This window comes from Vipera ursinii, assembly GCF_947247035.1.
Source record: "Vipera ursinii genome assembly, chromosome: 7".
Taxonomy (NCBI): domain Eukaryota; kingdom Metazoa; phylum Chordata; class Lepidosauria; order Squamata; family Viperidae; genus Vipera; species Vipera ursinii.
Window position 1 is genome coordinate 51,510,467 of NC_139521.1, and position 16,344 is coordinate 51,526,810.

At 35.8% G+C, this 16,344-nt stretch overlaps 1 protein-coding gene across 2 annotated transcripts in view; it reads right to left on the reverse strand.

The window, feature by feature from the left end:
• Positions 1 to 16,344, reverse strand: part of LRBA (LPS responsive beige-like anchor protein) — a 370,314-nt gene that overhangs the window by 87,061 nt on the left and 266,909 nt on the right. For both annotated transcript variants that reach the window (XM_083367801.1, XM_083367800.1), the window contains exons 45-46: positions 2,911 to 3,051; positions 927 to 1,046 (exon numbers count right to left, since the gene is read on the reverse strand). In XM_083367801.1, the coding sequence (XP_083223927.1) occupies positions 927 to 1,046; positions 2,911 to 3,051 (261 nt within the window). The remainder of the gene's footprint in view (positions 1 to 926; positions 1,047 to 2,910; positions 3,052 to 16,344) is intronic.

Here is a 16,344-nt window from a genome sequence, read left to right on the forward strand (position 1 = left end):
ATATACCTGTGTGATATTCAAAGAGCTACAAAACTTCAGTTCACATTTAACTTTGGAGACTGTTTAATTTTAATATAATAGAAGCCTTGCAAGATCTAAAAGGCCTTCCTGACTGGCTTGTCCATGCTTCCAAGCTTCCTGTCTCATATAGACAATTCTATAGAGATGGTGGAAAAAGCTTTCTGCTATAGCAGTTTAGATCCAAATGGCTATTTTAGAGGAAGTTTTGAATGTATAGCTTTTGACCTAAAAAAAAGCATCAATGACCTTAGGCTATTAAAACATGATTCAATCTACATCTTAATCCTGAAGTTGATGAATCAGTTCTGTACTTTGATGAGAACATCATGTCATTCTTTTATGAAATCATGTTTAATTTTTTTCAAGTAAACTATATCACTAAATGGCTACTTTGCCCTTTTGGCAAATTCTATTAGAGTTCAAAGGCACATGAATTAGATTTGCTTGACTTTGTGACAGATGTCCACCTTTGCCATTTTGCTAGTATTTTGGGTCCTAATGGTTGTTCATTAATCTCAGTATATGTTATATTCCATGTAATAGTTCAAAGATGTTTAGGGACTAGGGAAGATATCTATTCTTTCTTTTACATCAAAGCTGAGGAATAATCTATCAGTTTTAAAAGATTTCAGTGCCATTGTTTGACAAAAATATTACCAGCCCACAGGATTCAACTGGAGTTATTTCTAAGTTCTCGATAGCTATACAGCTAGAGTAAGCAATTCTATATTTAAATATTAGTCCTGCATGTTTAAAACACAAAGGATAATTCAATTACCAGTTTCTTACTTGAAAATGATAGAATCATTTCAATAAGGGACCTCTTATATTCTTCAAAGTTCTATACATTGGTAGCACTTTACATAAATAATCATCATTACATTCATTGTAGCATTGTGCTTTACCTTGATATCAGATGTGTCACGTTGAGAATTGCGCCATGCCCTTGAAACTGATGAGAAAGCTCTATCTGCATGATCAAACTTTCCACCTTGCATGTTTAAGAAAAATGTTGTAAAAGGCTCCTAAAAAACATGATTAAGAAAGGAAGATGAAATACCTTGTTAAACAGCAGCACTTTTCTTTTTTGTATATTTCTAATACAGGTAATCCTCAACTTACAACCAGATTGTTGGGGGCAATTAAGCTGACTTTGTAATAATGCCGTTCGGGGTGTGTGTGTGTGAAAGCCCTAATAAGCAGGCATATACATAGAATGAAGGCTACTGCTAAGCTTGTAAGCCGCCCTGAGTCTTCGGAGAAGGGCGGGATATAAATGGAATTAAAATAAATAAATAAATAAATTTGTTTAGTGAGCGTTCAAAGTTACAATGGTACTGAAAAAAGTGACTTATGACCATTTTTCACACTTATGACCATTGTGGCATCTCCGTGGTCTTGCGATCAAAATTTAGGTCCTTTAGGAGAAAATGGATTGAGTTTATCCAGAACAAGTATAGGGTTAAGAAGTTTCATGTAGCATTTGAATAAGTCTTCTTTCTTTTTTTTCTTTTTCTATTTTAGTTTTTCTATATATATTTAATATTACTAAGGTTTGTCTTATCCTATATAAGCTAGAGAGTGATGGATTTTAGAGTTTATGGTTGTTAGTATATGGTTGTTTATGATTGCTTTTTTTATATATACCTTGTATTTAGCTCTGGGAAGTCGGGGGGGAGGGGGGGAGGGGGGAGAGGGAGGGGGGGAGGGAGAAGGGAGGGGGAGGGGGGATTGTTAAAGATAAATTGTATGTTAAAACTTTTCAATAAAAAAAAAGAAATCCAAAAAAAAAATTTAGGTCCTTGTCAACTGGTTCATATTTATGACAGTTCCAGCACCCCAGGGTCATAAAATGGGGCAAAACTCAATTAATAACATACATTTTGGGCTCAACTGTGGTCACAATTTGAGGACTACCTGTACTTCACCTTGTCTGAAAAGAATAATATGTTTTGTTTGTGGAAAGAAGTAAAAATAATAATCTGAGTTATTCATTTCAAAAATATGTAAAGAGAATCTTACATTACAGTGTTGGAGGGTTGCTGGAAAATCTGAGTTACAGATTTTATGTATTTTTTCTATTATTCCATTAGTGCATCCACTACAGTTATAATTCAACATAACATTAACATACACTTAACTGTATATAGAACAGGAATTAAAGAACATCTAGAGATGTAACCAAGAGATTTCAATAGCTTTGACATAATACAAGCAATCTCTGAGTAAGATATTAGCAGATTTGTTATTCAGCTAAATCTTCCTAATGAATATTATGCATGCACATGTAACCTTCCTGCATATACAGTTCACAATTAAGAGAGAAAAATGTTAACAACTGAAAAAAATCTCCTCTTCGTCAAAAGATACCTAAGCACATATTAGACAATAATTGCCTGAAATTAGCTAAGTACCATAAATTACTGCTAGGATTTATGTCTGCTTGTATGAATCTAACAAGGCTTAATTAATGACGCCTTGTTAATGCTTTACCAAAGAAATTAGTTTCTATCAGGTAAATCATAATCCCAGTTTATTTTACAGAAACTTGGTTCATTTCATCAATATATCAAATCTGTCCAATTGCATGTTATCCGCAAGTATATATTATTTGAAAAATTCCATTATATCTGCAGAAGAAGATTACATTCCAGGTTAAATAATGGTCATACAACCAAATTGCAGTTTTAAACAGGAAAAAAAAAACACCAAAGGCTATTCTACTTTTTTTGTACATACATTTTTATGAAGTATGATCACTTTATTTTTCATGATCTAAAACAAACTTATTCAGTTGCATGATTCCACATAAAATATTGAACTCCCCTTGTTTAACCATTAGGTACCTACTTTACTCATACACAGAAAAACATTCTAAAATGCACTTACAATTCTTAACAACCAAGTGAGTGCAAAACTGGCTGTTGAATAATGAGTGCCATAATGAAACTTTGGAACTTGATCATCTTCCCATGTTTCATAGCGTTCGGCAAAGAATGCAGCTCTTTTAGGATTAAGAGCACCAATAGGCTAGGAAGAAGAAAAAGAACACAGTTTAATGTATCATTTCATCAGCAGTTGTGGTAAAGCAATAAATACATCATTGGATTATTATTACAATTTAATATAATGAGGTATCAAACATAGAACTATGTAGGTGCAAAATATGTGAAATATCAAACAGCAAGATAACAATTTCAGGAATATAAAATTGCATTTATTTAATTGGATTATTTACTCTAATAATTCTTTATTACTACTGCAAATTTTACAAAAGGAAACATACAAGGAGTATTTGGTCCTATGTCTCTTAAATATATTGGATTATTTCCTCTGACATAATTCCACTTCAATATGTTCACAATAGTTTAATAGAAAAGTTTTACAACATGAGCATACCAATTCATATGGTTCCAAAGGCCATGTATTATAACCTATTGGTACATTTCTTACTAGGAAATGTCTCCAACAGAAGTATAGAAGTATATTTGACCAGAGCTTCAGTGGAAGAAGGTATGAATAAAACATATTTTAAACATTTTATCCAGTTTCTAGTTATGAAATACTAATATAGAAAATAAGACTTTAATACTATTGATAACATTAAATTGAACAAAATAAAAAACCCAGATTTTCTTTCCCATTGATAGACTTATTTCTGATAATCATTTTTGCTCAAAGATGTTTTGATATGCTCAAAAGTTTTTCTGTCACTTCTTATATACTATATTAAACGTTAACCTTACTAAATGATAGAACAGTGAGACCTAATGCCTAATAGCTGCACTTTTCTTTTAAAATTAAGAACTGAAAACCCTAAACAACCAAAAATGGCACATGACAGAATTTGTTATAACAACAAATCCATCTTGTGAGAAAGGCTGAATGAAAAAGTGGCATTCGTGGCTTAAAATATGCATCCAGTTAACATAGAAATATGCTATTAATATGAATATTCCTTAATATAACTAATTTTTCTTCCCATAAATCCCAGTTATTTAGCATGAATACAGTGAACTATTAAGTGCTGGTAGTAATACAGCTCATGCAGTCATGACAATCTGCCAAAAGGTGGAGCAAATATTTTGAAAACCTGTTCATAGAAATCTGCTTTATATTCAAGAATCTCAGCATTTTCACTTGGAAAGATCAAGCAGACAGTAGATTTGCTAAACATGTCCATCTTCATAAAATATTAAAGCTGTAGCACTGCCATGATTCTTTAGGAAATATGGTGGTATAAAATATAAATTAACATTAAATTATTTAATAATATTTTAGTGGGTCTCAATACGTACTTCTTTGCCTTAACTGTGTATCTTGACTTTCTAATATGAATAACACTCAACGTATACTATAACTGTAAGACTGAAACTTCATCAGGATAATAAGGTATAGTTATATAAACCATTCACTAGTTTTGATGATATCATGACACATCAATAATGTTTACTTAATTGTATAAATCACTTTATTTGCCACCCCATAATTTTTATATTTTGATACAAGAAAAATCAGCCAAACTACACAGAACAATCAAATTACATAGAACAAATTCTTTATTACAGCCATAAGATCAGCCATCAGGTGTGTGTGCGTGTGTGTGTATTAAAAATAACAAAAAATACATTTATATACCTTTTCAGTCCCTAGGAAAGGTAGAGGTACAGAAGGAGTTAAGAATCAGGTAACCCAGAAGTATGTATTCAAACAACAGTCAGACATGAGAAATGATAACTAGAAGTCAAGCTCTCTGCCAGGGAATTTCAGCAGTATAGGATAGATAAACTCTTTTGGAGATTCCCTTTAGAAAGGACAATGAAAAGCTACATGGTTCAAGGGCACTACTGAGATGTTTCCACAAGGACATTAATGTTATTGTGGGGGAATATTTTTGTAGTGCCCCATCAGGACCACAGAAGGCAATGTATTCTGCCTCGCTAAAGTGAAGGTCTGGCAAAATTTTGGGACAATGATAGAGACCAGGTATTAGGCTGATGATACTCATTTGAAAAGACCAGATAAAAGACCAGATTTGACATTGTATTTTGATGCATGCTGTTTGGTTTGGTTAAAAGAGTGGGTGAACCTTCAGAATAAGAGACTGCTTGATTTGGAAGCCCATGAATTAAGGTTTGGATGGTATGGGTATTTATGGTACGATAGTTAAAATAAATGTTGATTTTAATAATCACTTTATTAGACGTGCTATATTAAGAGTTTGGGAAAAAATATAAAATAAGGTTTTTTATGAAATTGCCCCTATGGGTGTCCCCCCAAGAAGATTTTTTAAGAAAAGAAATGCTGTTGAAACTGGACTGATAAATGAATGGTAAAATAGTATCTTTCAATTCTGGAGACCCCATTCTCGAGTCTAGGGAAGAATTAGAATTAGAAGGTCACACTTGTCACTGGTTTACATATCAACAAATGAAGGAAAGATTTAAATTAGACAAAAATGGCCATGGTTTTGAGTTCAATAAAAATGAATGGGAAATCCTGCTATGTGGTAGCAATGATCATATAATTGCCAAGGTCTATAAAACGTTATTAAAATTGAATTTGGAAAATGAACATGTAAAACACTGTACGATCCAGTGGGCAAGGAATTTGGGGTATAATGTGATGTTTGAACAATGGGAGAATATGTGGATAAAAGGTTTAAAATTCACATTAAATTATAACCTAAAAGAAAATTTCTACAAAATGATTTATTGCTGTTATTTAACACCAGATAAGTTATCTAGAATGTATAAAAGTATTTCAAATGGAAATACATTTTGGAAATGTAAATGTAAAGAAGGGACTTTTTATCATTTATGGTGGACATGTGATAAGGCAAAGAAACATTGGAGTAGGATTCATATATTAATGCAGAAAATACTTAAAGTGAACATAAAGATTAAATCAGAAACTTTCCTTCTGGGCCTAATGGAAAGAGAACTGGAAAAAAAAATGGAACTCTGATTTTATATACGGTGACTGCAGCAAGACTGTGCTCTATACACAAAAGTGGAAGGATGCCTCAATTCCTACTATGGACAGATAGTTACAAAAACTGAGGGACTTAGCAGAGATGGCCAAATTGACTGTGCTGATAAAAGAAAAGAATATAAGTACTTTTGTTTCTACTTGGAAACCGCTTCTGGACTTAGGGCTTGAGGTGGAAAAAATGGTATCGTGATTTTGGGTTTTACCAATTGGACTGATTTGCTGATACAGAAATGACTAGTGCAGGGGTCTTCAAACTTGGTCCTTTGATGACTTGTGGACTTCAACTCCCAGAGGTCCTCAGGCAGGCACGCTGGCTGAGGAATTCTGGGAGTTGAAGTCCACAAGTCATCAAAGGGCCAAGTTTGAAGACCCCTGGACTAGTGCATACTACTATAGAAATGTAAAAAGTTGAGATTTGATTTTAATGAGAAAGAGCCGGAAGTCAGCGCCTTTTGTTTCTTCCCCCCTCTTTCTTCATACCTTTTTTGTTTTCCCTTTTTCTACTGTTGTCCCCTACTATTTGCTTTTGTATTTTCATATTTTATGTTATAAATGAATAAAACTTGATAAAAAGAAAATACCAGATAAATATATTGGGGACTAGACTTCAATGGATTTGAAATCAGTATCCCAAATATGCTTTTTAAAACCTGAGCATTTTCAAAACCTAATGAAAAATAGTTCTTCAAGAAGTATCCTAAGGAGTGAGACTTCCAATAACTTCTTTTAAACAGGCTGACATAATGTGGAAAGTACTGGAAAAAAAGATAACTTTAGCCATAGATTAGAATGATTTCTAACCCCATGATAAATAACTATATACATACAAAAAAAATCTCATAAAAGCTAATATATGGCTAACTAAATCTATCAATACAAAACAACTAAAAACCAAATATGCATTAAAGCTGATTTTTGTATCATCTGACAAATTTTGACTTCTGCTATGCAAAACTTGTCAACATTGTATGTTGTGGTAGGATTAGTGTCTAAAAGTAGCAGGGAACTATAAAATTGTTATGTGCACCTTAGCTATTTATACAGTATCTAGTAGAAATGTTTTTGTAATAAAGGCACTGGAGGAGCTAATGCCTCTTGAACTTTTGAAGGTATTTCCACATAATCCTATGATAATGGGTTGTATATGATATCATTTGCAGATTTTGACATATCATATGTGAGAATTTCAGTGATCTAATACTTAGAACATAGCAATTAAAAATGAAGTACAAATTAGTAGCAGACATAATACAATTAACTGTTATTTGATAATGCAACTTTATTTTGTTAAAATTTCTTCCTTCATATACTATCACAACTAAACAGGCCTTTTAAAACATATCCTGGTAGGAAATTTGATAATTTTAAAAATTTTTAATGAATATTCCTTTTACCAAGGAGTTGAAAGAGAAGGAAAAATACCTTACTCAGATTTTAATTATTTTATTTATTGTCAATGAACTTTATAAAAACTACTTAATTTTTGCTCTGGCTTTTTGTTTATAAAAAAGATATTAGAGTGGATGAGTTGCTTTTGCTTTTTTGGTGCAGCAACTACATAACACTAAAGCTTTTCAAATGGATGCTTTTAACTGCTCTTGTTTTTATTAGCTCCAAATGACCACTATAGATCAATAGTTATAAAATTACATCTGCTGAATATAAAGCTAAAACCAGTTAGAATTGATTTAACTCTCTTTTGAAAAAAGAATAAAAGTATCATATGCTGAGCAAGAATCTACCATATTGATTTTTAATCCTCTTTTTTTAACACCAGATTTCAAGAACCTTGCAATAGGACAACTATCAAACCATTCCACATTTATTTGCAGACAAATTAGGAAAAAAATATCACCAAATGGGGGAAGGGCTTAGTAATAAAGGACTATAAGACTGTGCAGTGACAATGATACACTATCAGCTTACTCAGAGAAGTTACAGTGGGAATACACATTGAATTATACATTGCACAAATGCACTGATTTATTGTGGTAATAACATCCACCTCATTAAAAGATTCTGCTTTGCTGCATTTGGAAGGCTACATATTGTTTTCTACCATAAATTAATGGCAGTACACAGAAGACTGTGGAACCCTTGTAACAATAGATCTGTAATGACAGTGCTCTATATCACTGCTTTCTCAGCAGCTTCATAATAAAATGGAGACAGTGTATTGGGCTAATACATTCTACTATGCTTATCCATATTTTCCTGACAACGGCTATGGGATTTTCTAAATAGTTAACTAATTGTTAGCCATTCCAAGGGAAAGCATTACATTCTAAAATCTTCTCCATGAAAGCTTCTTTTTCTTTTTGTATCATGTTTTAAAATGAGCAGATAAATAGTGCTCTGCTTAATTGAATCTGAAATGGTATTATTTTCTATGGGTGCCAAAACTGGGAAATTCCCAGTTGTGATGCATTGGCCATAAATGAGGTTATGCAAAGCGTGCTACAATTGTAGTTCACTGATCTACCCAGGAGAATGGCATTCCCTGAAAAAATAGCCAACTTAAAGCAGACCTTTGGCCTATAGTACTGCAATAGATCTTACTTATTGTCGCAAAGGATGCAGCAATTACAAAGATGCAATTAGAGTTAGATGCAGCTAACAGAGCTCAAGAATTTTAAAGCCAATATTTGTCATGGACTTTTTTAAAGTTCTGCCAAGAGAAATTACAGCTAGCTATTGAAATTACCCAAATGTTATCTTTTAACTGTACATATGCCTTGGTTTTTCTTCATATCATCTAACTCTTTCACTGTATGTAGGTACTGTACATATCTGATAATTATATTTGTTGAGGGTTCACTATTTAAGCTGGGTTTCATCATCAGATTTGGAAAACAAAATAACATAGCAAAAAAACCAAAATAAACCAAGCAGCCAAAGCAATACAGACAAGCAGAATGCATATATAACATGCCAACTTCATGATACAAAAATCATTATTTGCCCCATATTTAATCTAATTACACTGCAAAAAATAAAGTTAGTTTGGTTTCCAAAATGAGGACTGATCCTAACATTGTTATCCAACTGAAAAGATGTTATTCCTTATATTCACCTAGCTTAAGTGAACTTGAAGACATTATAATGTATTGCTTACTCATTAAACCATCAGGATATACAACAATAAAGAGTATCACACAAATGCACCTTGGTTCTTTCATTCTTCCAGAAACATCTGGTCTTCAGGACATTCCAGTAAATGCTATTATGGTTAATGATCATTGGATTACTTTGGGCTATGCTGAATGATCCAATGTCCAAACCATATTTGTTCCATTGTATTTTCTGAAACTCAAGTCTACCACTGGACATGAACTCTGCTACATTCCCACACATCCTCTCATTTTTGAAACCCTGATGAAAATGTAGTAATGCTTAGTAATTTTTAAACTATGAATCATTTTGCTTGTGATCACAGTATGCCTTTTATAGCACATAAAATTCTCCCTACCCCTTTTAAAAGATCAATTGGTACTTACTATTGCATTAATAAATACAATATATAATATCCTACACACTGCATAATTCACATTATAAATTATTAGGCATTAGAAGTATAACTTTGTTTTTGTTTATATTGCCTTTACCAGAAGTTTCAAACTGTAAAGAAATCTCATTGCAAAAGTTGTGACACAAAATAAATTCTTACTGGAAGCCATTCAGACAGGAAAGAGTTAAAGGAAATCCTAAATCTGATATGTCACTTAAATCTAACTTGTCAATATAGGTAACGAGCAAAGACAAACAACCCCAGAAAATCAAATGCTAAAGAGCCAATCAGGCATGGAAAGATTTTCCTTTCAGGTTAGCTTTTTAAAAAGATGAAGAGGCAGGTCCATTTTCTCTTTATGCACATTACTCATGGGATGAGTAGGAGTCTCTTCCCAGTTTGATTTAAAGCCAGATAAGCTGAAAAAGCAATCCCAGGAATCTGAGATTGAAGATCCTGAAAAAAAAATCTATGGAATGGTGGAGCTAGATTTAGATCAGAATTTTAGTTTATAGCATATTAAAAATCTGTTTGCATCCATTATACTTTGGTCTACCTGTTCTCCCTGTGTTTTGTGTACGTGCATATAACTGACTAATATAAAACCTGCTGATGTCATTGTCATTTTGCCTTTTTAGTTATTTAGTTCCTTCATATGAATATGCCTAATAAATACTTGCATCAGCACTCTCATTCTGAAAGGATTTTTAGAACATTCATCCCTTGGTTAAACTACAAAGAGGAAGGAAAACAAGGAGAGATGTCAGCACTTCACTATTCAGCCACAAAGAGGACTTCTCTGGGCAAGAATATGGTTGCAGTATTTACTGAATAATCTCTCCCTTGAAGTGTGGGAGGGGGAAAAAGGATTGTGGGGGGGGAAGCCTAGGAACCCTGCTCAAGAGAGCCAGAAATGCCAATCACATGCAGTTCCATGTGCTTTCTTATAAAAAGAGAGAATGAGAATACATGCTTCCAAACTATATTTAACATCTGTCTTCAATAGAAACATAGAACTGAAAGGCTCATTAAAGCCATCAATTCCAGCTCCTCATTCATTGCAAGAATCAAAATTAAAGCATCCTACATAAATGGCTATCTAGTGTCAATCAAACACATTCGAATAAAGTGAGCAGAACACCTTTTAGGTACTAAAGAAAATGACCATACCAGAGATATATAGAAGCAGCTCTCTAGGGAACGGGAAAGCACAATCACACTTGCAAGATTCTGTTATTAGAGCCAATGTCAATAATGTAGTTTTAGCTTTCCTCTGAAGTTGATTTCCTGGTCTCATCTAACTAGTACAGCAAACAGCTCTACTGATCTGAGGTTTTATTCTAACATTTAATCTTTAATGGTGTGTGGGAACAACTTTGGGAGAGAGGGCAAAGAGATGCAACCAAGGGAATTGCACTTCCAGACTTCTAAGATTCTGTTGACGTAACTTTACAAACAGAATTACCATGTTTCCTGTCTGGTCTACCTCAAAAGGCTGATATAAATCTTTGTTGTTGTTGTTAGCTGCGAAGTCGTGTCTGACCCATTGCAACCCCATGGACAATGTTCCTCCAGGCCTTCCTGTCCTCTACCATCTTATGGAGTCCATTTAAGCTCACACCTATTGCTTCAGTGACTCCATCCAGCCACCTCATTCTCTGTCGTCCCCTTCTTCTCTTGCCCTCAATCTTTCCCAGCATTAGGCTCTTCTCCAGTGAATCCTTCCTTCTCATTAGGTGGCCAAAGTATTTGAGTTTCAACTTCAGGATCTGGACTTCTAAAGAGCAGTCAGGGTTGATCTCCTCTAGGACTGACCGATTTGATCACCTTGCAGTCCAAGGGACTCGTAGGAGTCTTCTCCAGCACCATAGTTCAAAGGCCTCAATTCTTTGGCGCTCAGCCTTTCTTATGGTCCAACTTTCACAGCCATACATTGCAACTGGGAAGACCATATCAATCTTACAAAGTACATTTCTCCTCCACGTCTCCTTTATGGCCCATGAACTAGGGAGAATTTCTGCTGTGGTCTAAGCTGCCTTTTATATGACCTTCACTTGGCTGCATCTCTTTGCCCTGTCTCCCAAGATCATTCCCACATACCCACTACACAGAGTAAGCCCTTGATCAATGACTGTAATTGAGGCTGGAATGATCGTCATAAGTCATGTCAGTTATTAAGTGGATCAGCACATGATTGTTCCCAATTTTACAAACTTTTTTTGTGATGGCCATCAAGTGAATCCATTGTAGTCAATGGGGAATTTTTGCTGGAAATCAAAATTGCTGCCTCCCGATACTCCCATATCACACCTCTCCTCCGTGCGCTGCACTGGCTTCCAGTTGCCTTCCGTGTGAAGTTCAAGGTGCTAACAATGACATACAAAGCCCTACATGGCATGGGTCCGGACTACCTACGGGAGCACCTTCTGCCAATGTCAACACCCCACCGTCCTGTGCGCTCCCACAGAGAGGGCCTCCTCAGGGTGCCACCGCTCAAGGAATGTCGGCTGGTGGCCCCCAGGGGGAGGGCATTCTCAGTGGGTGCGCCAGCCCTCTGGAACTGCTTGCCAACCGAAATCCGGATGGCCCCCGACCTCCGCACCTTCCGGCGCGACTTAAAAACTTACCTGTTCCAGCAGTCCGGCCTGGCCTGATAGCTCTAATTGGGGTCCCAGTTTGTTTTTACTATTGTTTTCACTATTGTTCAATCTGTATACCTACCTTACTCTGTACACCGCCCCGAGTCCCTCGGGAGAAGGGCGGTTTATAAAAACAAACAAATAAATAAATAAATAAATAAGTAAATAAATAATATCATAAATTATTATCATGTGACTATACGATGCTGCAAATGACCGTAAATGCAGGTTGGTTGCCAAATGCCCAAAATATGATCACTTCACCATGGTGGAGGGAGAGGAGAGTCATCAGAAGTAGCCGGAGGGAGGTTGGTTGTAACTTCAAATGGTTGTTAAGTGACTGGTCTATAAACTGAGGACTACCTGTAATCAGTATCTACCATCTTATAACTTTATCCATTATCCTATTTCCTGCAATATGGAACAACAGAGAATAGGATTTGATTTTCCTCTATACATGTATCTGAAGAAGGCTTTTATACCCCCTCACTTTTGTTTTCTAGGGCAATATGTACCCAACCTTTTCAACATATTTTCACAGAACTTAGCTCTTTATGTAGTTCCCAGAAGAGGTTACCGTTTAATCTAATGTTTCCCTAACCTGCAAAAATTACTCATTATTGGATAAAAGTGATTTTTCAAAGTTGTTACCAAATGACAACAGGGACACTTAAAAATAAGGACTTTCTAACAAATGGTAAAAATGACTCTGAGAGGAGTGAAGAAAAATATTTGTGGAACACTGGCTTAACCAAGTAACTAGATAGAACAATTATTTTGCATGGAAATTACATTGTGTGACTTTTTTTTGCACACAACATTCCTTCTCCAAATATCATGCCCATTCTTGCAAGAACACCAGTAGGCTTGGAGAACAGTGCAAGCGGCCTCAGAAAGAAAACTTGGCACAGCCATTTGTGTCTGATGCATAGCTATTTGCATACAGTAGGATCAGGCTGAGTACATCCTCTCAGCAATGGAAGAAAAATGGGGAAAGCCACATGACATTGTCATTTTACAGAATAGCTTTTAGCACATAATGTAAGCCTCAGAATCTGGTGCTCTACAAACGTTATTACAAACCTCATAATTCCTATGTAATATTGGGAATCTAAAATCTTTGACATTATATCCAGAGCAGAGTTCCCCCACCTTTCATGGTTAGTGGCCCCGAGTGGGGGAAGGGGGGAAAAGAAGGAATGATTTTGTGTGTGTGGGGGGGGTGTAAATGTATGTGCACAAGCACAAACATGTGGGTGGGGCCGTGAGCGCTCGCATGATGGTGCTTTGAACGCCCATGACACTCATGGCATGAGTGGGGCTGTAAACAGTGGCAATGCTCATGCGAGTGGGGCCACGAATGTCTGCGATGCTTGTGGCAACGCTTGCGTGAGGGAGGCTGTACATGTGCATACGCACGCACCAGCCAACCACTCATATGGCCCAGTGGCCAATAGGCCATGTCCCGGTAGTTGGCCACGGACCACAAGTTGGGGACCTCTGATCCAGAGGACACTGAGTTTGCAATCACACAGAAATGTTGTCACGAAAGGAAGAATTTTCTGAAATTACCAATTTGTTTAGACTGATATGATGCTAAATGCCACAGACAGAGTAAACGATCTTACATGGGATATGTATTCTAATAACTAGAATACTTTCTAGTGGTTTGTTATTTGTCCCATCAAAAGTTATTTACATGATAGGACAGTGAAGCAATCAGTACTCAAAAGGCAGTAATTGATTTGGAGAACACAACATCGTTTTGTAATACCTGACAAAACATCTTTAAATCAATTTGTCTTCTCCTGGGATCACATAGCAGCAGCTCCAAAGTCTACAAAAAGATGCAGCTTTTTGTAAGGAGTTGCCAACACATGCTATGCAAGAGCCCTCAGGTGCTCCATGTTATTCTTTTCTATTTGAATATACTGTAGATGTAGTACGGCTCATACACCTATGCAACTTTTAAATATTTTTATGAGATGCAATAATGACAGCTGCAGTGTATAAAAATTATTACAATGTACATACAGGGAGTGCAGAATTATTAGGCAAGTTGTATTTTTGAGGATTAATTGTATTATTGAACAACAACCATGTTCTCAATGAACCCAAAAAACTCATTAATATCAAAGCTGAATATTTTTGGAAGTAGTTTTTAGTTTGTTTTTAGTTATAGCTATTTTAGGGGGATATCTGTGTGTGCAGGTGACTATTACTGTGCATAATTATTAGGCAACTTAACAAAAAACAAATATATACCCATTTCAATTATTTATTTTTACCAGTGAAACCAATATAACATCTCAACATTCACAAATATACATTTCTGACATTCAAAAACATAACAAAAACAAATCAGTGACCAATATAGCCACCTTTCTTTGCAAGGACACTCAAAAGCCTGCCATCCATGGATTCTGTCAGTGTTTTGATCTGTTCACCATCAACATTGCGTGCAGCAGCAACCACAGCCTCCCAGACACTGTTCAGAGAGGTGTACTGTTTTCCCTCCTTGTAAATCTCACATTTGATGATGGACCACAGGTTCTCAATGGGGTTCGGATCAGGTGAACAAGGAGGCCATGTCATTAGATTTCCTTCTTTTATACCCTTTCTTGCCAGCCACACTGTGGAGTACTTGGACGCGTGTGATGGAGCATTGTCCTGCATGAAAATCATGTTTTTCTTGAAGGATGCAGACTTCTTCCTGTACCACTGCTTGAAGAAGGTGACTTCCAGAAACTGGCAGTAGGACTGGGAGTTGAGCTTGACTCCATCCTCAACCCGAAAAGGCCCCACAAGCTCATCTTTGATGATACCAGCCCAAACCAGTACTCCACCTCCACCTTGCTGGCGTCTGAGTCGGACTGGAGCTCTCTGCCCTTTACCAATCCAGCCACGGGCCCATCCATCTGGCCCATCAAGACTCACTCTCATTTCATCAGTCCATAAAACCTTAGAAAAATCAGTCTTGAGATATTTCTTGGCCCAGTCTTGACGTTTCAGCTTGTGTGTCTTGTTCAGTGGTGGTCGTCTTTCAGCCTTTCTTACCTTGGCCATGTCTCTGAGTATTGCACACCTTGTGCTTTTGGGCACTCCAGTGATGTTGCAGCTCTGAAATATGGCCAAACTGGTGGCAAGTGGCATCTTGGCAGCTGCACGCTTGACTTTTCTCAGTTCATGGGCAGTTATTTTGCGCCTTGGTTTCTCCACACGCTTCTTGCGACCCTGTTGACTATTTTGAATGAAACGCTTGATTGTTCGATGATCACGCTTCAGAAGCTTTGCAATTTTAAGAGTACTGCATCCCTCTGCAAGATATCTCACTATTTTTGACTTTTCTGAGCCTGTCAAGTCCTTCTTTTGACCCATTTTGCCAAAGGAAAGGAAGTTGCCTAATAATTATGCACACCTGATACAGGGTGTTGATGTCATTAGACCACACCCCTTCTCATTACAGAGATGCACATCACCTAATATGCTTAATTGGTAGTAGGCTTTCGAGCCTATACAGCTTGGAGTCAGACAACATGCATAAAGAGGATGATGTGGTCGAAATACTCATTTGCCTAATAATTCTGCACTCCCTGTATAGATTGAAAATAAAAGTAACTGAGAAAAGGATTTTAACCATCTTCTAATGAAGCCATAAAAAGTTGAAGCAAAAAACTTAATGGAATAGATTACATGTATAAGATTCCTTTCAATATATCACAATGTAATGAGGATGAAATGAGGAGAGAAAATGATTGGATTGAAAAGGAGACAGGATGTGAACAAGACAATGAGAAGCAATGTATATTTCATAAATAAAATATGTACTGTTCATAAATAAAATATGGCACACTTATTCATTTAAAAGAAACACTCAAACCAAAGGAGAAAAAGCCACTGGAAGTACTCTTCCAATGTTTGTAAGATGTAATAATCAGGGACAGAATAATTTTAAACAACAAGAATTTCAATTGTTTTGATTCCGTTTTGTTGCTTAAAACAAGATTTCAAAGTTAAATCAGAATAAAGGAGCGATTGTATTTTTAAGTCAACTAAATCACATTCTTGGCCAATAACTATCCTAACAAAGATATTATTATGGAAAGGTTTCAAAATGATAGAGATAATGCTATGATTTTAAGAACTAAAAATCCAGTTGGAAAAGTTCAGTACTATTTGGTG